At 47.0% G+C, this 24,118-nt stretch overlaps 1 protein-coding gene and 1 long non-coding RNA gene across 2 annotated transcripts in view; one reads left to right on the plus strand and one right to left on the minus strand.

Moving 5' to 3' along the window:
• The window catches only part of LOC126938651 (uncharacterized), a 72,402-nt gene that overhangs the window by 28,399 nt on the left and 19,885 nt on the right, over positions 1-24,118 (minus strand). The gene's annotated exons all lie outside the window — the stretch shown is intronic.
• The window catches only part of SOCS7 (suppressor of cytokine signaling 7), a 56,787-nt gene continuing 40,476 nt past the window's right edge, over positions 7,808-24,118 (plus strand). Inside the window, exons 1-6 of the mRNA XM_050762651.1 lie at positions 7,808-8,991; positions 17,557-17,621; positions 20,610-20,714; positions 21,162-21,263; positions 22,137-22,267; positions 23,750-23,918. Coding sequence (XP_050618608.1) covers positions 8,015-8,991; positions 17,557-17,621; positions 20,610-20,714; positions 21,162-21,263; positions 22,137-22,267; positions 23,750-23,918 — 1,549 coding nt within the window. The 5' untranslated portion in view covers positions 7,808-8,014. The remainder of the gene's footprint in view (positions 8,992-17,556; positions 17,622-20,609; positions 20,715-21,161; positions 21,264-22,136; positions 22,268-23,749; positions 23,919-24,118) is intronic.

The following is a 24,118-nucleotide window of genomic DNA, read 5'->3' on the forward strand; positions in this document are numbered from 1 at the left end:
TAGCAACCGTAGATGAGCTTATGCCCCTCTCTCCACCCCTCTGCTCCACTCAAGCTCCTGGCAGCAACTGCAACAGGCACACTAAGGGGCCAAGCTGCATCTCCTGGCAGTCTGCTCTGGCTGCCTGCACCCCCGTGACCCCGTGCTGCTGAGCCGGGATTTGAGAATGGGGATGCCGAGGGTAGGAAAGACAGCCTAATAGTACCGTAATCGGTCTTTGTACAGACTGAGGCAGCTTATAAAGTGCTTTTCATGTGCTTTATCTGAATGAATCTTCCCCACAGCCATGTAAGGTGAATATTCTTATCCCCATTTCACAGATGCAGACACTGAGACTCACCCAAGGTCACAAAGCAGCTCACTCAGAGACTTACACCCAGAGCTCTGACTCCCCTACATTGCCCACCCAAACCACCACCATCACCATTACTCAGCCTCAGGGACTATAACAAAGCCTCCTTGCAGAGGGATCAAGGGACTTCCCTAGAACCACAGTGGTGTTGTTTGTGACAGAGCTGGAGACTCCACCCAGGTGTCCGCCCCACAACCCAGGCCTCCTTCTGAACCACAAAGTCGACAAGCACAGCGGCAATGGTGGCGGGAGAGAGGCGGGCATGGAGAAGACAGTGAACACAGTTTTGCCTCTACTTCTTAAACCTTCATTTTGTCATTCTAAGTTCTACCTTTTTTTTTTTTTTTGAGATAGATTCTTTCTTTGTCCACCCAGCTGGAGTGCAGTGGCGTGATCTCGGCTCACTGCAACCTCTGCCTCCTGGGTTCAAGCGATTCTCCTGCTTCAGCTTCCTGAGTAGCTGGGACTACAGGCATGTGCCACCATGGTCGGCTAATTTTTTTTTTTTTTTTTTTTTTTGTATTTTTTAGTGGAGACGGGGCCTTCACCATGTTGGCCAGGCTGATCTCGAATTCCTGACAAGTGATCCACCTGCCTCAGCCTCCCAAAGTGCTAGGATTACAAGTGTGAGCCACCGCACCTGGCTCCTTCTCCTTTTCTTCATGAAAACTGTGGCTACTCTCTCTTGCTTTTTCCTGTTTTCTTACCCCTCACCTCCTTCCTGCAGCTAGGCACAGTAACTGGGGGGCCCCGAGTCAGTGCTGTCTGAGCCAGCCTCCTTGGATCCGGAAGGGCATGGATTCTTGGGGAAGCCACAGAACAAAGCTCCTGCCTGCCCACCCATCACTTTTCCATCGACGATGGGCTTCCTGCTTCACGAGGCAATCTGGCCCCGCAGGCACAGGCCATCTCTTGGCTTCTTCCCTTCGAGCCCCCTCCAAACCCCCAATGTCTTGAACCTTTGATGTCCAAGATCATTGAGTGTATGTAGGAAGGGATGAGTGGTGGTTGCCAAAAATGTCCCTTGCTTTCCAGTTGACCTCTGCAAACAACAATTCTTTTTTCTTAGAGTCTTGTTCTGTTGCCCAGGCTGGAGCACAGTGGCACAATCTCAGCTCACTGCCACCTCTGCCTCCCAGGTTCAAGTGATTCTCCTGCCTCAGCCTCCCAAGTAGCTGGGAGTACAGGCGTGCGCCACCACGCTTGGCTAATTTTTGTATTTTTAGTAGAGATGGTGTTTCACCATGTTGGCTAGGCTGATCTTGAAACCTGAACTCAGGTGATCTGCATGCCTCAACCTCCCAAAGTGCGGGGATTACAGGTGTGAGCCACCGTGCCCAGCCTTGCAAAGAACAATTGTGCTGTGCAACCTGAGTGGGAGTGCCAAGGCTGTGGGGACAGCGGGGGCTAGAGGACAAGCCCCCAGGGGAATCTCTATGATGGCAAACTAGCAGGGCCCACAGCCCAGACGGTTTGTTTTTTTTTTTTTAAAAAACAAATTAGGAAACTAAAACACTGAAGGGAAAGTGACATTCATGAGGTCAACCAGCCAGTTAGTGGTACTGCTGGGAGCAGAAACCTGTATTGCACATCCATAGCTCTTTCTTTGGCCTTTCTGAGAGTGATTTATTCCATTTCTTGGTATTTATTACTGGTTACTGTTATTTATTACTGGTTACTTCACACTGGGTGAAGACAATAGTAACTTATTACCATGAAAAACTTCTTGGGAAAAAATGTATTAAGTTATTATCATGAAAAGCTTCTTGGGAAAAAATGTATTAACTAACATTTGTATAGCACTGCAGAATTTATTAAGTACCTTTACATGTAAGTTTTCATTTAATTCCCCACAATAGCCATGTCAAGGGGGGATTATTACTGACCCATTTTTACAAATGAAACACAGGTTTGGAGATGTTTAATTATTTGCGTTTGCTCATATATTCAGAAAGTGGCATGATTAAGACTAACTAGACCAACCACAAAGTCCAGAGGGGCAGGGATTGTGTCTGTCTCATTTATTACTGCATCCCCAAACCTAGCCCATTGTTGAATGACCAAATGAATCTCAGAAATTCCTTGGATTCTTTATCATTTTTTTTGTTTTGAGGCAGGGTCTCGCTCTATCGCCAGGCTGAAGGGCAGTGGTGAGATCATGGCTTACTACAGCCTCAGCCTCCCAGGCTCAAGTGAGCCTCCCACCTCAGCCTCCTGAGTAGCTGGGACTACAGGCATGTGCCACCATACCTGGCTAATTAAAAAAAAAAAAAGCTGGGCACAGTGGCTCACACCTGTAATCCTAGCACTTTGGGAGGTTGAGGCGGGCAGATCACGAGGTCAGGAGATCGAGACCATCTGGCTAACACAATGAAACCCTGTCTCTACTAAAAATACAAAAAAATTAGCCAGGCATGGTGGCGGGTGCCTGTAGTCCCAGCTACTCAGGAGGCTGAGGCAGGAGAATGGTATGAATCCAGGAGGTGGAGCTTGCAGTGAGCCGAGATTGCACCACTTGCACTCCAGCCTGGGCAACAGGTCAAGACTCCGTCTCAAAAAAAAAAGAAAAGAAGAAAAGATCCAGCCTGGCCAAGATGGTGAAACCCCGTCTCTACTAAAAATATAAAAGAATTAGCCAGGCATGGTGGTGAACACCTGTGATTCCAGCTACTCGGGAGGCTGAGGCAGAAAACTGCTTGAACCCAGGAGGCAGAGGTTGCAGTGAGCTAAGATCGCGTCACTGCACTCCGGCCTGGGCAACAGAGAGACGGAACATCTCAAAAAAAAAAAAAAAAAAAGAATTTATGGAGACAAGGTCTCACTATGTTGTCTAGGGTGGTCTCGAACTCCTGGGCTCAAGTGATCCTCCTACCTTGGCCTCCCAAAGTGCTAGGATTACATGTGTGAGCCACTGTGCCAGACTTTAAATTCTCTTTATTTTTTTGAGATGGAGTCTCACTCTGTCACCCAGGTTGGAGTGCAGCGTCACGATCTCAGCTCGCTGCAACCTCCACCTAGCGGATTCAAGCGATTCTCCTGCCTCAGCCTCCTGAGTAGCTGGAATTACAGGCACACACCTCCATGCCCGGCTAATTTTTTGTATTTTTTAGTAGAGATTGGGTTTCACCCTGTTGACCAGGCTGGTCACAAACTCCTGAGCTCAGGTGATCCACCAGCCTCAGCCTCCCAGAGTGCTGGGATTACAGGCGTGAGCCACCGTGACTGGCCAAGACCTTAAATTCTCTACGTCATCCTTCATAAAAGTTTTTAACTAGTACTCCTCTGTAGGGACCACTTTTTTATTTTTTTTGAGACAGGGTCTTGCTCAGTCACCCAAGCTGGAGCGTCTATCACCCAGACTAAAGTGCAGTGGCACAATCACAGCTCACTGCAGCCTCCACCTCCAGGACTTACTTAATGGATCCTTCCACCTTAGCTTCCCAAGTAGCTGAGACTACAGGTGCATGCCATCATACCTGGGTAAATACATATACATATATATATATATATATATTTTTTTTTTTTTTTTTTTTTTTGGCAAGGGATAGAGATGGGGTTTTGCCTTGTTGCCCTGGCTGGTCTCAAACTCCTGGGCTCAAGTGATCTGAGCACTTAAATCTCCCAAAGTGCTGGGATTATAGGCATGAGCCACTGTGCCCAACTTATTTTCTATTTTTACTTTTTTGAGACAGGGTCTCTCACTCTGTCATCCAGGCAGGGGTGCAGTGGCATGAACACAGCTCACTCCACCTCTGCCTCCCAGGCTCAAGACTCTCCTGCCTCAGCCTCCCAAGTAGCTGGGATTACAGGTGCATGCCACCATGCCCAACTAATTTTTTTATTTTTTGTAGAGACGAGGTCTCACAACATCCTCACAACATTGGGTCTCTTTGTTGCCCAACCTGGTCACAAACTCCCAGGCTCAAGTGATCCGCCTACCTTGGCCTCCCAAAGTGCTGGGATTATAGGCTTGAGCCACCATGCTCGGCTGAGGACCACTTTTATAGTGCTCAGTGAAAGAGGTATATTTAGACATAAAGTCAGCTCAATAAACACAAATTTGGCAGGGTGCAGTGGCTCACGCCTGTAATCCCAGCACTTTGGGAGGCTGAGGCAGGTGGATCACTTGAGGTCAGGAGTTTGAGACCAGCCTGGTCAACATGGTGGAACCCTGTCTCTACTAAAAACAAAAAAATTAGCTGGGCCTGGTGGCATGAGACTGTAATCTCAGCTACTCAGGAGGCTGAGGCAGGAGAATCACTTGAAACCAGGAGGCGGAGTTTGCAGTGAGCCGAGATCATACCATTGCACTCCAGCCTGGGCAACAAGAATGAAACTCTGAGGTTCGCGCGGTGGCTCACGCCTGTAATCCCAGCACTTTGGGAGGCTCAGGCAGGCGGATCAATGAGCTCAGGAGTTCGAGACAAGGCTGACTAACATGGAGAAACCCTGTCTCTACTAAAAATACAAAATTAGCTGGGCGTGGTGTCACATGCCTGTAATCCCAGCTACTCGGGAAGTTGAGGCAGGAAAACTGCTTGAACCTGGGAGGCGGAGGTTGCAGTGAGCCAAGATAGCGCCATTGCACTCCAGCCTGGTCAACAAGAGCAAAATTCCATCTAAACAACAACAAAAAAAGAATGAAACTCTGTCTCAAACAAAAAACCCAACACAAATTCAAGTCATACAAATGCAAAGATACATTTTCTTTGCTCGGAATTTAACTTTCAATGTTTTTTCTAGGATCTGGGCTACGGAAACGGACAATTATGGAAATGGGAAAAGTCTACCCCCTGGCTTGCCCTGCCTTGGAAAGAGCTCTGGGGTGTTCCCCTGTACCTCTGTGCCCTCTGTGCGAGTAGAGATACTCCAGATAACCGACATAGTCCACTTCTTCTGTGGCCAGGAAAGCAGCTGGACAGCAGAGGGCGATGAAGAGCCACGGACTTTGCCTGTAATCGGCTTGTAATGGGCTCTGAGGCCAGAGAATTTCTCAGACAGAAAGCTAGGGATCTTGGGTAGTCTTCTTAGGCCTCAGGTGTTGTGTGATTCTATAGCAATTTCTCTTATTTTATTCATTTATCTACACAGAGACAGGGTCTTGCTCTGTCACCCAGGCTGGAGTGCAGTGGTGTTATCTCAGCTCACTGCAGTCTCCACCTCCTGGGTTCAAGCAATCCTCCTGCCTCAGCCTCCTGAGTGGCTGAGACCACATTTGGGCACACCACCATGCCTGGCTAATTTTAAATTTTTTTGTAGAGGCAGAGTGTTGCTATGTTGCCCAGGCTGGCGTTAAACTCCTGGCTTCAAGTGATCCACGACCTGCCTTGGCCTCCCAAAGTGCTGGAATTACAGACGTGAGTAAACATGCCCCTCTCAGTCACTCTTCTTTTCTTCAGAAACCTGAGTGACACCTGAGAGGCAGCCAGGGAAAGAGAATGAACTCTCTGGAGTCAGAACTGGTTTTGATTTTCACTGCATCCTTTTGAACTGAGTGACTCTAGCTAAATAACTCAGTGAGTTTCAGTTTGTCTCTTTATGTGTGAGGAAAGATAATTCTGTTGTGCAGAATTTGTCTCAGGAGCCTCTCACAGGGCTTAAGGTTGAACAACAATTCGAGGCACTGTCCTTGGCACTGGAGAGTCCACAAGGGGCAAAAAGCAAACATGGCTTCTGCCCTCATAGAATTTACAGTTTAGTAGGGAGGACTGCTTTTAATCAACTGACCCCACAGACAGATTGCAAATTACACCTGTGCAAGTAAGTGCAACAAAGGAATGATCTCAGAGCCTGGGGAGGAAGAAGTGCCCAGGCAGGGAGATTTCCCTAAGGTAGTGAGGAGTGAGTTCAATCTGAAGGATGAGTAGGAGTTTACTAAGCAAAAAGAGAAAAGTCTTGCAAGAAAAGGAAATAGCTTATGCAATGCCCACATGTGTGGGAGCCTGCCGCAAGGCTGATGGGAATGCAGGGAAGAGAGAACAAGGTGGAGCTTAGCGGGGGATGTGGCTAGAGAGGCAGGAGTTGGATCACACAGGGGTCAGATCACAAGATCACACATTAGCCTAAGAACATTGGGAAACCATGAGCAATTATAATCACAGGCTATGAACACACTTCCATTCTGAAAAGGTCCATCTGATTGCAGGACTCAACCCTCCACCCTCTTCCCCTCAATGCACCCTCAGGTATTGAAGTCACTGAGTTCTGCGGCTAATCCTTCCTCCTTTTCCCTTGTATTTCTCAATATCTCCCACTGGGACTATTTCAGTGGGCTCCCTGCCTCCAGTCTCACCTCCTCCACACAAAAAGCTTGACCTTATTTGATCCTCACAACATGCCTGCAAGTAAGCAAAGTTGCAATCCTTATCCCTATATAACAGATAAGAAGGCCGGGCATGGTGGCTTATGCCTGTAATCCCAGCATTTTGGGAGGCCGAGGCGGGTGGATCACCTGAGGTCAGGAGTTCAAAACCACCTTGGCCAACATGGTGAAACCCTGTCTCTGCTAAGAATACAAAAAATTACCTGGAGCGAGACAGGAGAATTGCTTGAACCCGGGAGGCAGAGGTTGCAGTGAGCCAAGATCGCGCCATTGCACTCCAGCCTGGGCAACAGAGCAAGACTCCATCTCAACAACAACAACAAAAACTTAATGTGTTGTCTGTACCCGTTACATTATGAATAGCACAAAAATTGAGTAAATATTCTTCCAGTATTTGAAACCGTTTTCTGACTCAGCAAAGAAGTTGCTCCCATCATTGACAATCCGGTTACGTTTTGTCTTTTTCACTTGTATCAACCAACATTCACGTTTACAATTACACTCCTTGGTCAACTGCAATCACAGTTCGTCTACCTATATCAGAGTTTGGCAAAAATCAATGAAAGCATTCTGTGAGAAAGTTATATGGAATTTGCCAATTTGCTATTATTTGTAAATTGTGAACTACACATCTTTTATGTCAGTAAAACTTAACGACAAATTTATGTACCTATATATGTGCAAACATTCCCTTTCTCCCCCCAGACGGCTGGTTGTTACACATTTATCAGTACAGCACTGGGTCTAGAACACGATTCATGTAGTGATTCCACAAACATTCACTGGGTGCCAGGAGGGAGATACAGACTAATGATGAAATGACTCAGCCAAGGTCACACATCGCAAAGCGGCATAGGTGGGAGAACCATATGTGCTTCCAAGGCCAGCGGCCTCTCCCAGGACCAGACCATGGTTTCCAAGGCCTCTCCATTCTACCGAGTGGGATGGCCTGGGCCTGGGCGCCCAGGAAGTGAAAAGCAAGCGCTGGGAAAGGAGACCAACGCCAGCCGACAGACAGTTCACCGCCAATAGCGGCCGGGGGCGCGCGCGACGTCACTCGCCGTGGAGGCCAGCGCGAGCACGCCCTGGGGAAAGTGGCGTGGCTAAGCCCTTCCGGAAGTGACGTCGCCTTGGGGGGCGGTGCTCGGCGGTGGCAGAGCGCGGCCTGGGCTCGCGCTGGGCTCCGCGCGTCCCCCGCCCCCCTCTATGAGGCAGAGGCCGCGGCGGCCGTTAGCGCTGTCGCTCCGGGGGCCGCGGCGGGCGGGGCTCCGGCCGGGCCCGGCCTAGTCCCCACCCCAGCCCGGCTTCCAGCCGCCCGCCCTCCTCCCTCCCTCTCCCCGATGCAGGGGGCCGAGCTCCGGGATGGCGAGGCGGCGGCGGCGGCCGCTTCGTACCGCGTCCTGAGCCGCCTCCTTGGCTATGGAGAGGCGGCCCCCGAGCCAGGCCCGCCGCCGCCGCCCCCGGGCCATGGCCCCCCGCCGCCACCCTTCCTCGCGCGGCCCGGCCCGCGGGGCTCCCGGCCGCCGCAGCTGATGGTGTTCCGCAACGTGGGTCGGCCGCCGGAGGAGGAGGACGTGGAGGCGGCCCCGGAGCCGGGACCCTCGGAACTGCTGTGTCCCCGGCACCGCTGTGCCCTGGACCCCAAGGCCCTGCCGCCGGGCTTGGCGCTCGAGCGGACCTGGGGCCCGGCGGCTGGACTAGAGGCGCAGTTGGCGGCTCTGGGGCTCGGGCAGCCGGCAGGGCCGGGGGTCAAGACAGTCGGTGGGGGTTGCTGCCCGTGCCCGTGTCCCCCCCAGCCGCCCCCTCCGCAGCCCCAGCCGCCTGCTGTCGCCCCGCAGGCCGGGGAGGACCCCACGGAAACGAGCGACGCGCTGCTAGTCCTGGAGGGCTTGGAATCGGAGGCCGAGAGCCTGGAGACTAACAGCTGCTCGGAAGAGGAGCTCAGCAGCCCGGGTCGCGGAGGAGGAGGGGGCGGCCGGCTTCTGCTGCAGCCCCCAGGCCCTGAATTACCTCCGGTGCCCTTCCCGCTGCAGGACTTGGTCCCTCTGGGGCGCCTGAGTAGAGGGGAGCAGCAGCAGCAGCAGCAGCAACCTCCCCCGCCCCCGCCTCCTCCCGGGCCCCTCCGGCCACTCGCGGGTCCTTCTCGGAAGGGCTCCTTCAAAATCCGCCTCAGTCGCCTCTTTCGCACCAAGAGCTGCAACGGTGGCTCCGGCGGTGGGGATGGGACCGGCAAGAGGCCTTCTGGAGAGCTGGCTGCTTCAGCTGCGAGCCTGACAGACATGGGAGGTTCTGCGGGCCGGGAGCTGGACGTGGGGAGGTGAGACCGGCGGGGGGCTGGCCGACAAACTTCCTTTTCTTGTTAGGTTTCCCTTTTTATCTATTGCTACCGCGATCCTGACAGTTCTTAAGATAGGGTCTTCAGGAGGAGGCAGAGACTTGGTACCAAAGGTGATAAGATCTCGCATAAGGTCAGAGCTAATTGTGGAAACAGCTTTCACTCTTAAAGAGTGCACACTCCATGACACTTCTGAGCTGGTTTGCATCTCTTGTTGGAAGATGGTTTCAGACCATCCCCCCATCCCCACCCTGGCATAGCTTTTTAAGTTTTTCCAAGGCGGCTGTGTGCCGTTATCCCTGGAAGGGAGATTGCTGGAAATGTTTGGCCTTTGGGGCAAAAAGCTGGTGTTGCATCTTGACCGCCTTGCTTATTCTGTGTAGCAGCACCGCACCCCCCTTCTCACTCATGCATGCAAATGACAGGAGAATCTTCAAATGCAGTTGTAGGCCAGCAATCAATTGGACATCTGTTCAAAGTTTTAATGTTTTCCTGGTTGTTCCCTTAGATGAACTTGGCATATCAAATTTGGGTGCTGACCACTGTCTGTGAGAATAGAAAATAGACTGGGCACAGTGGCTCACACCTGTAATCCCAGCACTTTGGAGGCCGAGGATGGCGGATAACCTGAGCTCAGGAGTTTGAGACCAGCTTGGGCAACATGCGAAACCCCATCTCTACAAAAAAAAAAAAAAAAAAAAAAAAAAAAAATCCCTTATTTCTACAAAATAAATAAAAAATTAGCCGGGAGTGGTCTCAGCTACTTGGGAGGCTGAGGGAGGAGGATCACTGGAGCCCAGGAGGCGGAGGTTGCAGTGAATAGTGATCATGCCACTGTACTCCAGTTTGCGTGACAGAGTGAGAGCCTGTCTCGAGAAAATAGTTCTGTGCTCTCTCAAGGCCATTTGAGAATTCTAACTACCAGTAAGACATAGACAAGGTAGAGACAGGTACATGAGTTCTAGGCCAGTTGATGAAAATTCCAAAGGTAGACATTGAGTTTTTTTCCTGCATTTCTGAGGGGTGGACTGATCTTTGGCATCCAGTGTTAGATCTGTAGCGTTGGTTTACAAAACTGTCAACTTTGGTGTTAGTGAAATTGCTAACAGTTGTGGTAACTGCCATTGTGGTTTGTACTTCTTTGAGCGGGTTCTCAGAAAGATTGGAATTGGTTTTGTTGTGGTTTACGTGATGGATTCTTCTTGAGACATACTGGCAGCCATAAACCAAAGCTAAAGAACAGGTATAAATTGATAACCTTACCGTGAACTAGGATCACTTGGGGAGCTTTTTGAAAAGCCTAAGAGTTTGAATTTTTTAAAAGCTCCCCAGTTGATCCTGACTGGGAACCACTCATTCATGGACTTCTCTTTTCAAGGGAACTTGGATACTCCAAGAAGAAAATGTTGGGTGGATTTGGCTTTCTTGCTCTTTCTGAACAGCTGTGCCATGGACTCGTCTTGGAGATCAGGCCAAATCCAAACTTTCTGAAGAAATCAGTGTGTTGCCCCTTTAGGTAGGCCAGTGTTTCTGCCTTTGCCTCCTAGTGAATTCATGCTGGGAGTTCAGATCTTGGTGTGTGGCTGCTGAAACAGCTTTTTTGTGGTAGGCTCTGTATTCAATGCTCCACTTACCAGCACAGATGAAATTTTCATCAGATGCAGGGGAGGGCGGGATTAAAGCTATGGGTAATGACACAGGATAGGTTGCTAATTTTCTTGTGGTTTGTCTTGCCTTTGTTCCACGTTGACCAGGAGTTCATCTGAGATTCCAGAGATGCCGAATACGAGGTGTGGCGTGAAATTAGCTGCTACGTCTAACAGATTAGGAAGAGGAAAAGGCATATAACATTATACGGTTTTTTGCCTTTGGAAGCAGAATTTAATGGTCATTGGCTGCTCTGCCACCAACCCTCACACTAAGCACAATACAGATTTCTGCCGCAGAGCAAATTGGGCTGTAGCTTTGCAAAGAAGCTTAGTTCAGGGCACTGGAGAATTACATTTTTTGGTCCAAGGGCTTTTTCTGATGAATTGGAGAAGAGCTAGGTATTTGTGTATAAACGTTTAGTTGACTGCTGTTTGGAGGCAGCATGCTGTATAGAGAATGTGAAAGTCTAGATTCCATGTAAACTCCAACATCAGCTGGGAGATGACCAAATTTGTTGTCTTCATGCTTCCCTTTTTCCCCTATCTGTAAAATGGGTGAGTGTTGACTGTCTTGTTCCTGTCCTTATAAGAATAGATTGTTGAGAAGAAATCTAGATGGAATAGTTTGTGCTTTTTAGAAGATAAGTAATAAGACTGAGCTGGTAAATTTTTTAATGCTTAGGATTTGGTGCTGCTTGTGAGCTTTTCCACAGCTTACTATGTGCCAGTCTTGCTGGCAGCCTCGCAGCTGTGAGAAACTTGGTGAGTCTGGCCAGGGTAGTTGTGATTTCTGTGGATCTGCACCTCCTAAGTCCGCAATAGTGGGAGGATGAGGTTGGATTTTTAGCTTTTCTCTTGTTTTGATTGGTAGGACCTGGAAGTGGTGAGAAATTTCAGTCTTTTGCCAAAGGGTATATGCCTTTGTCCTCATTGTTGATTGGAGTTAATTATGGGCTTCTACAGTCTTTGCTGTACAATTTGGGACTTTTACAGTAACCTCTGGGCATAATTCCCTTTGCTATTCTCAACATCTGCCTTCCTACAATCATTTTAGAAGGTTTAACAATTCCCACATTTTAGCACTAAGCAAAACTTCCTTTTAGTTGCTTTTGAGTCTAGTAAGTGGACCTACATGGATATATTGTCTTCAGTGTAGTATGAGTTAGTTTAGAGATTTGCTCTGTGGCCCAGGCTGGAGTGCAGTGGTGCAATCTTGGCTTACTGCAACCTCCGCCTCCTGGGTTCAAGCGATTCTCCTGCGTCAGCCTCTCCAGTGGCTGGGATTATAGGGGCACACCATCATGCCCGGCTAATTTTTTAATTTTTAATTTTTAGTAGAGCTGGAGTTTTGCCATGTTGGCCAGACTGGTCCCGAACTCCTGACCTCAGGTGATCTGCCTGCCTTGGCCTCTCAAAGTGCTGGGATTACAGGCATGAGCCACCACCCCCGGGCCAACTTAGATAACTCTTTTTAAGCGAGGTAAGAAATGGGTTCACCAATTGGGTGTGGTAGTACGCACCTGTAGTCCCAATACTTGGAAGGCAGAGGCAGGAGGATTACTTGAGCCCAGGAGTTTAAGGGCACAGTGAGCTATGATGTGCCACTGCACTCCAGCCTGGGCAACAGAGCCAGACTCCATCTCTCTTTTTTTTTTTTTTTTGGGAGACGTAGTCTCGCTCTGTCGTCCGTGCTGGAGCGCAGTGGCCCAATCTTGGCTCACTACAACCTCCGCCTCTCAGGTTCAAGCAATTCTTCTGCCTCATCCTCCCGAGTAGCTGGGACTACAGATGCATGCCACCACGCCTGGCTAATTTTTTGCATTTTAGTAGAGACTGCATTTCACCGTGTTGCCCAGGCTGGTCTCGAACTCCTGAGCTCAGGCAGTCTGCCCACCTCAGCCTCCCAAAGTGCTGGGATTACAGGCCAGAGCCACCGCGCCCGGCTGACTCCATCTCTTTAAAAAAGAAAGAAAGAAAGAAATGGGCCCAGCAACTAATCAGGTTTCTGTTCTGGGGAACTGGGCTAGGGCTTATAACACACATATGTTGGAATTCAAAGAGCTGGGCTTGATGCCTGTGGTCCTCAGTGTAATCTAGCATTGCTATTTCAGGAAAACCAGTGGAGTTCCCATGTCTGTTTCTCATATGTTGAACTGATTGCCTTCCTTTGGATTTGGTGAGAGATCTAATTTGATCTGACCATTTTGAATCATCATGTAATACACACTTGGTTGGAAATAGGTACCTTGTTCACTTTTCAAGATTAGTTTTTTACCAAGTTAACAAATGAGGCTATTACTGGCCGTCTTCATGGTAGTGAGGTGGAGAAATGGAGGACGGTTCTGTAGTGGTTTCCTATCTATGTATTTGGTGGGGGATGGAAAGATAGAATTCTGGAAAGAGAGGCAGGCTGCTTTGGCATCCATTTGGGGCCCTGCTGTCGTGGACAGACCTGGCAGACGTGAGAAACCTTTTTCACTGTATCCTTGGGTCTTCAGGTCTAAAGGGGTCTTTTTGAGTAATAGCATGATATGCTGAGAGCAAAATGATTTTATGGTGTGTTCTGATTTTATGTTTGGGTTTTGGGTCCACACAATATTGATCTTTTTAACTATTTTTTCCATGAAGTGGTTGCGGTTGGCAGCTCTCTTTTATAATGAACTCCTGGGCTTAAAAAAAATCTCTGTCCATTTGAGTCCCGTGCCGTGCTTCTTACTCCTTAACATTCTCTCTGCCAACGTCATTTCTAAGGTTTTAGACCTTGGACCGTGCCTCTTGGCTTTTCCCTGGAAGTTCCCTCTATAGGTTCTTTAGTGGGTTTATGATGGAGTTTTGGATCTGACCTTGCTGCACAGATGTCTGTGTATTGGAACTAAAAATGAACACATGGTTTTTGTGCCTGTAGCACATGAACAGACACTGGCTTATGACGTGTTGGAAATGGCACAGGCTGGCTGTCTTGGCACTGTGTGCTTTAGCAGGGGCAGAGGTACATTGGAGCCGTAAAATCTGGTATTTGGACATCCTAATTTGGAAGTTACTTTAGAAAAGGACGTGTAAGTCTTAGGGCATCAGTACAGGGCACTTATGGGCAAATAGGTTATTATTATTTCACTGTTTTTATTTTAGGTTTCAAGGAATTTGAAAACCGGCCAATGGTTACGTCTATGTGTTGTTGTTCTGTCTAATCTAATGCTTTTAACTCCTTTATCCCATAAATCTGTTGTAGTACAGTTAATAATTTGCAGGGTAGAAATGGACAGAGGCATCCTGTTTTTTTGTTACCTACAGCATAGGCAGTAACTTAGCTGACACAAAGGACTGCTAGTCTCAAAGACCTTTGCCTGAGGCCTTCTGCCCTGTCCTTTTATGTCACCTGAAGCACAGCCCACCAAATGCTGTTTTATTCCACCCTACTCCTCCAGTCTTTGTTGCTGCTAAGATGAAAGTGGCCTACTGGCAAAGTTACAGGGGTATAACTTTGCACCCTAATGCTTGTTGAGGTGATCTGGGGAAGAATAAATAGCATGGGAATGTAGTATAGAGGGTTAGTTTAAAATATTATCTGAAATTCCATTATATTGCTCTCCAAAATATAGTGTGTCAGCTTAGAATGGCCTTTTATCATTCCAAATGGTTCATGTGTACAAAAGGGGATGTATAAAGTGTATGTCTTTTAATAATAATAAAATACAAGCATAGGTACCTTCACTAAACTTGACAAATAGAATGTACCTTTGAAGAGTGTTGCTTTCTAATTACATCTTATCCCTCCCCCTGGTAACCACCATCCTCAATTTTATGTTAATCAGTACCTTGCTTTGTTGTTTTTTTTTTTTTTTTTATAGTCATCTAGATTGGTTGTTTCATGAATGACTGCCATTAGAATGCTCTCAGGACGCTTGAGACAGATACTGCTTTGGGTTTGTAGTTAGGCTTGTCTTCCCAAAGAGAGAAAGAAGCATGCCTATTTATTAGTAGCCTTTTAGCCTCCTAGACTTTAGACCTTTTACCTTTCCAAGCATCCAGCTATGAAGCCCCCTTATTTGCCAGGAAAAACCATTCTGGCACTCTTGAACAGCTCTCCCTGGATTCAGATGTTTTTCTTTTTCTAGATCCTAGAAACTATGATTTTTCTTCTTCAAAATGCCGGGGGTGGGGGAGAAGATGAGCTGAAGTGAGAAGGCCTCCGCAAGATGTGTGCATTTGGGTCCTGCCGTTCTTCAGTGCTTGGCACTGAAGAGACTCGTCCCCAGCATGGGCAGATGGCAGAGTAATGCAGCTTCCTTTGAAAAGAGGCAAACGGCCAAATGGCTGAGGTGTGAACCTTTTGAAAGGCCAGTGCTTTAGGTTTCTACTTGCTGGGTTTAATGTTGTACCCACAAGTTATCAAATAAAAATCAGCTTGGAAGCTCTTCAGCAGTCCTAAAGTTCATGTCCAGTGGAATTAACATTGCATTCCAGTCCTCTGGATTGTTGGAACTAAGCTGCAGTCATGAGCCACTTTTATGAGCAAAGCAACTGTGTGGCCGTATCTTATTTTTATGTAGCCACCTCTCCTGTGGGTGCTGTGGGTGGAATATTCATAGTGAGCGTGATCATCAGACCCCTCAAGTACGGAAGAGGTTGCCAAGGGAATGTAAAGCTAGGTCAAGAGAAAGACGGACCAGGGTTTCAGCTCTTTCTGAATAAGATCTTCATGGTATGGTTTTAAAATTTTGTTTGAAGTGAATTCTGAGAAGCTCAGACATCGATGTTAAAACATAAATGCATAAACATCTTCTGAAATCAAATAATTTAAAATAGAATTTCATTTTGGATTTTCTTTGCTTTTGCCCCTCTTTATTGGTGCAATTTATAGTTGAAAAGAGTTTAAGTTCTATTTAGACCTTTGGGTAACAGTATTTTTGGAAGGTGAGCCAGCTACAATGCTAGGAGACAGACACTTAATTCTGGGGTAGGATTTTCTTTAAGTCTGTTTTATTGTTAACAATAAAAAATAAAAAAATAAATAATAAATAAATATTTATTTATTATTTATTTATTTATTTATTTTTGAGACAGGGTCTCACTCTGTCACCCAGGCTGGAATGCAGCAGCTCAATCATGACTCACTGCAGCCTTGACCTTCCCAGGTTCAGGTGATCCTCCCACCTCACACTCCTGAGTAACTGGGACTAGAGGTGTACACCACCACGCCCAGCTAATTTTTGTATTTTTTGTAGAGACAAAGTTTCACCATGTTGCCCAGGCTGGTCACGAATTCCTGGGCTCAAGCATTCTGCCCACCTCAGCCTCCCAAAGTGTTGGGATTACAGGTGTGAGCCATTGCACCGGGCCTGAGGTATAATTTATATATTGCAAAATTTACCCTTTTAAGTGTCCAGCTCTATTCATTTTGACAAATTTATATATAGTCATCATAATCTCTACCATAATCAGCATATAGCATATTTCCTTTTTTTTTTTTTTGAGATGGAGTCTCACTCTGTCACCTAGGCTGAAGTGCAGTGGCGTGATCTTGGTTCACTGCAACCTTCACCTCCTGGGCTCAAGCAGTTCTCGTACCTCAGCCTCCTGAGTAGCTGGGATTACAGGTGCACGCCACCACACCCAGCTAATTTTTGTATTTTTAGTAGAGACGGGCTGGTCTCGAACTCCTGACCTTGGGATTTGCCCACCTCGACCTCCCAAAGTGCTGGGATTACAGGTGTGAGCCACCGTGCCCAGCCAGCATATAGCATATTTCTTATTTTTATTTTTTATTTTTATTTTTATTTTTATTTTTTGAGACAGAGTCTCACTCTGTCGCCCAGGCTGGAGTGCAGAGGGGCGATCTCAGCTCACTGCAAGCTCCACCACCCGGGTTCATGCCATTCTCCTGCCTCAGCCTCCCAAGTAGGTGGGATTACAGGCGCCCACCACCACGCCCGGCTAAGTTTTTGTATTTTTAGTAGAGATGGGGTTTCACCATGTTAGTCAGGATGGTCTTGATCTCCTGACCTTGTGAGACACTGCTCGGCCAGCATATGTTATATTTCTATCACCTCGACAAGTTCAGTCTTTCTGAGGTGAGTTTTTTGAGTTTAACACACTTCCGACCATAATGTGTTCATTGGAGTCTTTTGAGTTTCTTTCATTTATTGCTGAAAAGCCACTTGAAAGTGTGGTAAGAAGTGATCTTTGGTATATTAACCAAAAGATCTGGGTTTTCAGACTGGTTCCCTGGAACAGCATCAAGAAGTCATGGGGAGGGCCGTGTGAGTGGCAGCTCAGAGAGAGGAATGGGCCCTCTTCTTGGGTGCTAGGCAGAGCCCCTAATCTGAGGAGGCCCACTTAGTAGCTAGCTGATGGCTTTGACTCATGCCTTGGGGCAATTGTGCGGAAATCAGAGGTCTTCAAGGTTGAAGACTGCATGTGCATCCTACAGTGCTATTCTCAGGTCAGAATCTGTTCCCTGGTTCACTTTGGAATGACCTATCCTACAGGCAAGCCCAGAGGGAAAATCTGCTCTGAGCTGGTGCCTGTTCAGGTCAAGAGCCTTTTTCTTGGCTCCCAGTTGGAAGTCAGCTCTGCATCAGACTTCCTTCCTCTTGAAATGGACTTGCTAATTACCACTCAAGGTGTTTTACTCTTTTAATGTACTGGGTATGGTGAGCTCCAAAGGGATTTCTCATTGCTTTGTAGGCTGGTGAATTCTGTAGCCAAAGCTATTTAAGGAATTGCCTTAATTATTTCCTTCTTCCCCTTTATTTTATGCTTTATTACAAGAGTGTTGCTGACAACGACTAGGGTTTGCTTTATTTTTCAGTGCATCTGGAACTGAGTGTTGTGGTGACTTAAATGCGTATGTGTTCATTTCTCCCCTCTATTCCCTCTCTGCTTTCTCACTCCCTAGGAAACCCAGGTTGACAAGAACTCAAAGTGCCTTTTCTCCAGTCTCCTTCAGCCCCCTGTTCACAGGTAAGGGTAATATCTTTCTGTCTTCTGACATCTGAAAACAGGGGTGTTCTGAGACCTGTTGGGAAACACTTGCAGATGCGTCACAGGGAGCTGTAGGCGTGTCTGCAGTTATTTCCTTCATTCCATGCTTAGTGGGTTTGAGATGAGGCTATTTTTATGGTATGGAATGTGTTCTTGACTTTGGATGCTTTATAGTTGGAGGTAGAGGCTGCTTGTTGGTAATTGGGTGACCTGAGTGGCCCTAGCAGTTATGCAGTGCTTAGCTCAGGGTCATCACATATAAATTAAAACTAGGAATTACAAATTTATGGGCTTACAGTGCATAAAAGACTCTCTAGAAGTCATACAGTTTCTGTCTCTGCTTCCAAGGGAGTTCATGGGTTATCTCATAAAAATGATCCATGATTATCTGGTCTATTTTTGAAGACTTTTGGGCAGAGGGGATTACATGAGCTCTTGTCTTTTTAGGGGCTTGCAGTTCCTGCAGCTGTTAGAGTTCTTTATTGTATCTAATTTAAGTCTGCCCTCTTGCAGCAGGGAACACAGTTGCTAAACTAGGAAGACTGTAGAATCTCCTTTGGATGATGGGTAACTGCCTTCTCATTTCGTAGGGAGCTTTTTCAGAGATGGAGACCTTCTATTATGTCAGTCACATGTGAAGCTCCTGCATGAATAAGCTGTAGAAAAGTGGGGCTTTGCCACACTGCCTGTGTCTCAGAAACTGAGTACTTCTCATTGGTTGTGACTGAGAAGCCTTTAAAAAAAAATCTCAGTCTCAAACTCCTTTGGATATAATGTCCCTCAAAAAGGTGATTGGAAGACATATGATTTGGGAATGGATGCTTCCAGGAAAATGTTAAGCAGGCCAATGAGACCTGCAGCTGGGTAGACTGCTGTGAACTGTCAAAACAAGTGAATTGGTACCTGTATAGACATCTACTGTAGTGGAGAAGGAGGTCTCTGTTCTTATCCAAGCCCAGAATTTAAAAATCTTATGTTGTGATAGCATGTCTTTCTAGTTAATAGTTGTTTCCTCCTTCAAGTAAGGAACATGGCTGGTCGCGGTCACAGTGGCTTAGGCTTGTAATCCCAGCACTTTGGGAGGTTGAAGTGAGTGGATCACCTGAGGTCAGGAGTTTCAGACCAGCCTGGCCAACATGGTGTGAAACCCCATCTCTACTAAAAATACAAAAAATTAGCTGAGCATGGTGCCACATACCTTGTAGTCCAGCTACTCGGGAGGCTGAGGCAGGAGAATCGCTTGAACCTGAGAGGCTGAGGTTGCAGTGAGCAGAGATTTTGCCACTGCACTCCAGCCTGAGTGATAGAGTGAGACTCCGTCTGAAAAAAAAAGGAACACTACCTACATTTGTGGTTTGAGGTTCAGGTCAGCCTCAGCCCTCTGGAATGACGTCCTTTATGTTAAGTGCCCTACCAACAGTCTAGACTGCTCTGGCCTGTCAGGAAACATGCTTGCCTGGCCCCATTGCATTGCTCTGGACAGCCAGCCTCTCAATTACCAAGCTGTGTGGTGAGTCTGGTACCAGTTTTCTAGAACTTCCACTGATGAGTTTTGTTTGTTTATTTTTGACACAGGGCCTCATTTTGTCTCCCAGGCTGGAGTGCAGTGGTGCAGTCTCAGCTTACTGCAGCCTCAACTTCCTAGACCCAAATGATCCTCCCTCCTCAGCCTCCAGAATAGCTGGGACTACAGGCATGCACCACCATACCTGACTAATTTTTTTATTTTTGTGGAGACGGGGTCTTACGATGTTGCCCAGGCTGGTCTTGAACTCCTGAGTGCAAGTGATTCGCCTACCTTGGCCTCCCAAAGTGTTGGAATTACAGGCGTGAGCCACTGCACCGGGTCTCACTGATGACTTTTAGAAGAGCTTTTCTGTTTATCTTAATTAATATTCAAGACCTTTGTAAAAAATGACTGTGTATTTAGGTTCTGAAAATCCAGTTTCTGTCCTTTTGGTAAATATTGGTCACCTCATTTTCTTAATGGGGAAATATTAAAATACTAGCCGAGGGACTCATTCAGCCCTGAATAAAAAAAAGGTGTTGGAATGAACACCCTAAGGGCTAAATTAGAGAAATTCTGAGTTCTGACCTGTGGATCAGGCCTGCCAAAATAACCCTATTCCTGGCTATCAGCTTGTGTTAATATTAATAAAATACCCTTCATCCTCTCATGACTCAAGTGGAGAGGGAATAGACAGAGTTGGGTGGCAAGGAGTCTTATATATGGCAGGGAACAGAACTGCATGACATGCTGGGAAGAAGAGAGGCCATGTGCCTCCTCCCACCAACTTCCTATGGAGAAGCTGCCTCTTAGATTACTTTTGTCTGACTGTGAAAGTAGTTAATTTTTAGGAATATAAATTGTACTTTCGGCCTTTGTAGCCTCAGCTATTAAGAACAGATATCTTATTCAGGTAGATTCTCTTATGCGTGAATACTCTGGAAAATTAAGATATGGACTGCCCTCTAGGAAGAAGTTAGGACTAACATTGGGAACTTTATCTGTATTCCGCTTACCGTGCAGTTCTTAGGTTTTCTGGCCCTTGCTTTCCATGTCTATTTGGGCATATAACAAGCCACTTGGCTTGCTTCCTAAGGCAGAAATTGATACACAGTTCTGAAAAAATAAGTGGTGTGGGTTCCATTGGATAAAGAAGACCTCTTGTTTGAGGGTACGTTGTAAGTGAGTGACGGAATCAGAATTAGATGGTTTTCCACTGTCAGTCCCATGGTTTTGTCCTAAAGAATCCTTGACCCTTAACAGGGCCAAAGTTTAATGATAGAATTTAAAAATTGACTTCCTGGTGTTGGGGTGATTTCAGCCCTCGGGGCATTAGGTTTTGAGCTTTCTGAGAGCAGCAGACTCCCAGCCTCCCCTGCTTGCCCTTTGCTTCCCTTTGCTTTCTGTGTCAGCTTTGAGCAAGGCGCTTCTGTAACTTGCTTGCTCCATGAATCCCTCAGGTGAAACTGTGTCGCTTGTGGATGTGGACATTTCTCAGCGGGGCCTGACCTCTCCACACCCTCCAACTCCCCCTCCTCCTCCAAGAAGAAGCCTCAGCCTCCTAGGTATAGTTTCTTCCCCTCTCCTCCTTCTTGCCTAGTGGGAGGGTGAGCTCCAGGGACTTGTTCTTTGCTGGGGGCCGACCACGCTTCTGTGTTTCCGATGATGACTTAATTATTTCCTAGCTCTTTCTCAGTACCCCGTCATCTCCCTAAGCAATTAAATGGGTCTCACCTGCATGCTGTAATACTGTGCATATATTAATTCGATTTACATTTATCTTGCCTTGAACCCACTGCTATTGGGCTGCATTAGGAATATCCTTACTACCCTGCTTTCCAAAAGCAAACCAGAGTAAGGTGATTGTTGCCCTCTGTCCAAAAAGACTGGGTGAAGGTTGGGCCATCCTGCCCCAGAGGGCAGCCTGATAGTCCTTCTCCCTCTCCTCTGCCTTCACTGTGCTCATTCTGTGCTCACATTTCTGAACCTCTTGCTTTTGTTCTCTCTTCTAGATGATATCAGTGGGACGCTGCCTACATCTGTCCTTGTGGCTCCGATGGGGTCTTCCTTGCAGTCTTTCCCCCTACCTCCGCCTCCTCCACCCCATGCCCCAGGTTAGCTTAGTTTAGAGGCAAGACTTATAAGAGTTGGGAGTACAGAGTGATACTTTGTACCATAGAAGGATGGGAGAAATCTATTTATGGAAATAATAGCTTAGTAGAAAGTTTAACTCTTTTCCCCTTGGCTATACCAGACTCCTTGGAAATGAGGCCGAGAACTGGTTTTCCTAACCCGTTTTCTTTATGGAGGTCAATCTGATTTTTGTTAGGGATAAAAGACTACTGAATTTTTCATCTCTTTGCTGCTGAGACTGTTTTGCAATCCTTGAGTAGATATCACTTAAGAAACTGCCTTAATTTCAGGATAGTGAGGTTTAATATGTTGCTGGTTTTCAAGGTTCTGTGGTTATTCTAAGCTTTTAGTATTTACTGCAGCCTTGTAAATAAGTACCAAGCATTCAGTAGCCCACACCTGCTTTGCCAGCTACCAGTACCCAAGGAATAAAATGAATGAAATCAGCTTTGTTTTCTACTTGCCTGGCAAAATCATTACTCTTCCTGGGCAAGTAAGCAAGTCACTATTTCCAAGGCTGCCTTATCGGCACTTCACTTCGAGGTGGGAGAAGTTGGAATCGCTCTAGGCTGGTGAAGCCCCTGAAGTAGTCACCTTAGTCAGGTTAGTGAGCAGCTCCCCTCCCCTTTCCTGGGGTTAACTGCCCCCACCCATCCTTCACAGCTTACACAAGGCCACACAGCTTTTTGTTCCAGCCCATCCAGCTCTTTCCCACTGCTTTGGCTTCTACCCTTTCCAGCTTAGCTTCTAATGCCTTGCCCTCTTCAGTTAGCATTTCTGTTTTTGGGGGAGGGTCTATTTGTGGTTGGGAGCAGTGAGGGTAAACAAGTGACCACCACTCTCTTGCCCTGCAGATGCATTTCCCCGGATTGCTCCCATCCGAGCAGCTGAATCCCTGCACAGCCAACCCCCACAGCACCTCCAGTGTCCTCTCTATCGGCCTGACTCGAGCAGCTTTGCAGCCAGCCTTCGAGAGTTGGAGAAGGTAGGTGGTACCTAAGGACTGGCGGATCACTTCTCCCATTAGCTAAATTCTGTACCTGGGCACACCTTTATTTATTTGTTTATTTATTTTTAGAGACAGGGTCTTGCTCTGTTGCCCAGGCTAGGGGGTGGTGGCGTAATCATAGCTCACTGTAGCCTCGAACTCCTGGGCCAAAGGATCCTTCTGCCTCAGCCTCCCAAGTAGCTAGGACTATAGGCACGCATGACCAAGCCCAGCTAAAATTTATTTATATTTTTTGTAGAGATTGGTCTTGCTTTTTCCCAGGCTGGTCTTGAACTCCTAGGCTCAATGGGATCCTCTTGCCTCTGCCTCCCAAAACTCTAGGATTATAGGCATGAGCCACCATACTCAGCCCCTATTTATTGTTTTTAGAGGAAGAATAGTTTACTTTCTTCCATATTTACAGTGACAAAAGCAGTGTGCTACTGCTGTTAATTCCATGAGATATAATAAAATTGAATTTGGGGAAAAAATTTTGGACCTGATAAAGGTTGTTGGAGAAATGTTTACAGTCTAAGCTGATTTTGATTGATTAACAGACCCAATTCCCTCTTCTTTTCTTGGTAGGGTCTTTGGTAACATAATTGTAGAATTATTATTCTTTTTTGTTGTTTTTTTTTTGTTGTTGTTGTTGTCTTGTTTTGTTTTTGGGACTGAGTTTCACTCTTGTCGCCCAGGCTGGAGTGCAATGGTGTGATCTTGGCTTACTGCAACCTCTGCCTCCTGGGTTCAAGCAATTCTCCTGCCTCAGCCTCCCGAGTAGCTGGGATTACAGACGCCCACCACCATGCCCAGCTAATTACTGTATTTTTAGTAGAGATGGGGTTTCACCATGTTGGCCAGGCTTGTCTCGAACTCCTGACCTCAGGTGAGCCATCTGCCTTGGCCTCCCAAAGTGCTGGGATTACAGGTGTAAACCACTGCACCCAGCCTTTTTTTTTTTTTTTTTTTTTTTTTTTTTTTTTTGAGACATAGTCTCACTGTGTCACCCAGGCTGGAGTGCAGTGCGGTGGTACAATCCCAGCTCACTGCAACCTCCGCCTCCCAGGTTCAAGCGAGTCTTCTGCCTCAGCCTCCTGAATAGCTGGGATTACTGGCATGTGCCACCAAACCCAGCTAATTTTTGTATTTTTGGTAGAGATGAGGTTTCACCATGTTGGCCAGGCTGGTCTCGAACTCCTGACCTCAAGTGATCCATCCACCTCAGCCTTCCAAAGTGTTGGAATTACAGGCATGAGCCACAGCTCACGGCCAGAATTATTATTCTGTTACTTTGGAGGGCTAAAAGTATAGTGAGCGTGATGTTCATTGCTAATGGTTGAGACACTTGTAAGTGGCTTTTACCTATTAAAATGTTTTGGAGAGAATGCAGAGGGTTCTCCCATGTTAAGATAGATTGTGCTGAAAACTTTGACATTTCTCTGTCCTGATAACTAGTGGACTGCTTCTTGTCTTTGATAGTGTGGTTGGTATTGGGGGCCAATGAATTGGGAAGATGCAGAGATGAAGCTGAAAGGGAAACCAGATGGTTCTTTCCTGGTACGAGACAGTTCTGATCCTCGTTACATCCTGAGCCTCAGTTTCCGATCGCAGGGTATCACCCACCACACTAGAATGGAGCACTACAGAGGTAAGAGATGCTGATAAGAGAGCCTTCTTCCCCCACTTGCTTTGCTCTGCCCTTGCTGTCTGACTTTTTTGTGGAAGAGATTCATGGGAATGGAACTACGAATAGGGGAAAAATTATCTTAGACTCAGTTGAATATTGATATGGGCACTTGTTTCAGTCACTAAAAGAAATGGAGGGGGTAGGGAAGGGAGAGTAAGGGT

This window comes from Macaca thibetana, chromosome 16, assembly GCF_024542745.1.
Source record: "Macaca thibetana thibetana isolate TM-01 chromosome 16, ASM2454274v1, whole genome shotgun sequence".
Lineage (NCBI taxonomy): Eukaryota > Metazoa > Chordata > Mammalia > Primates > Cercopithecidae > Macaca > Macaca thibetana.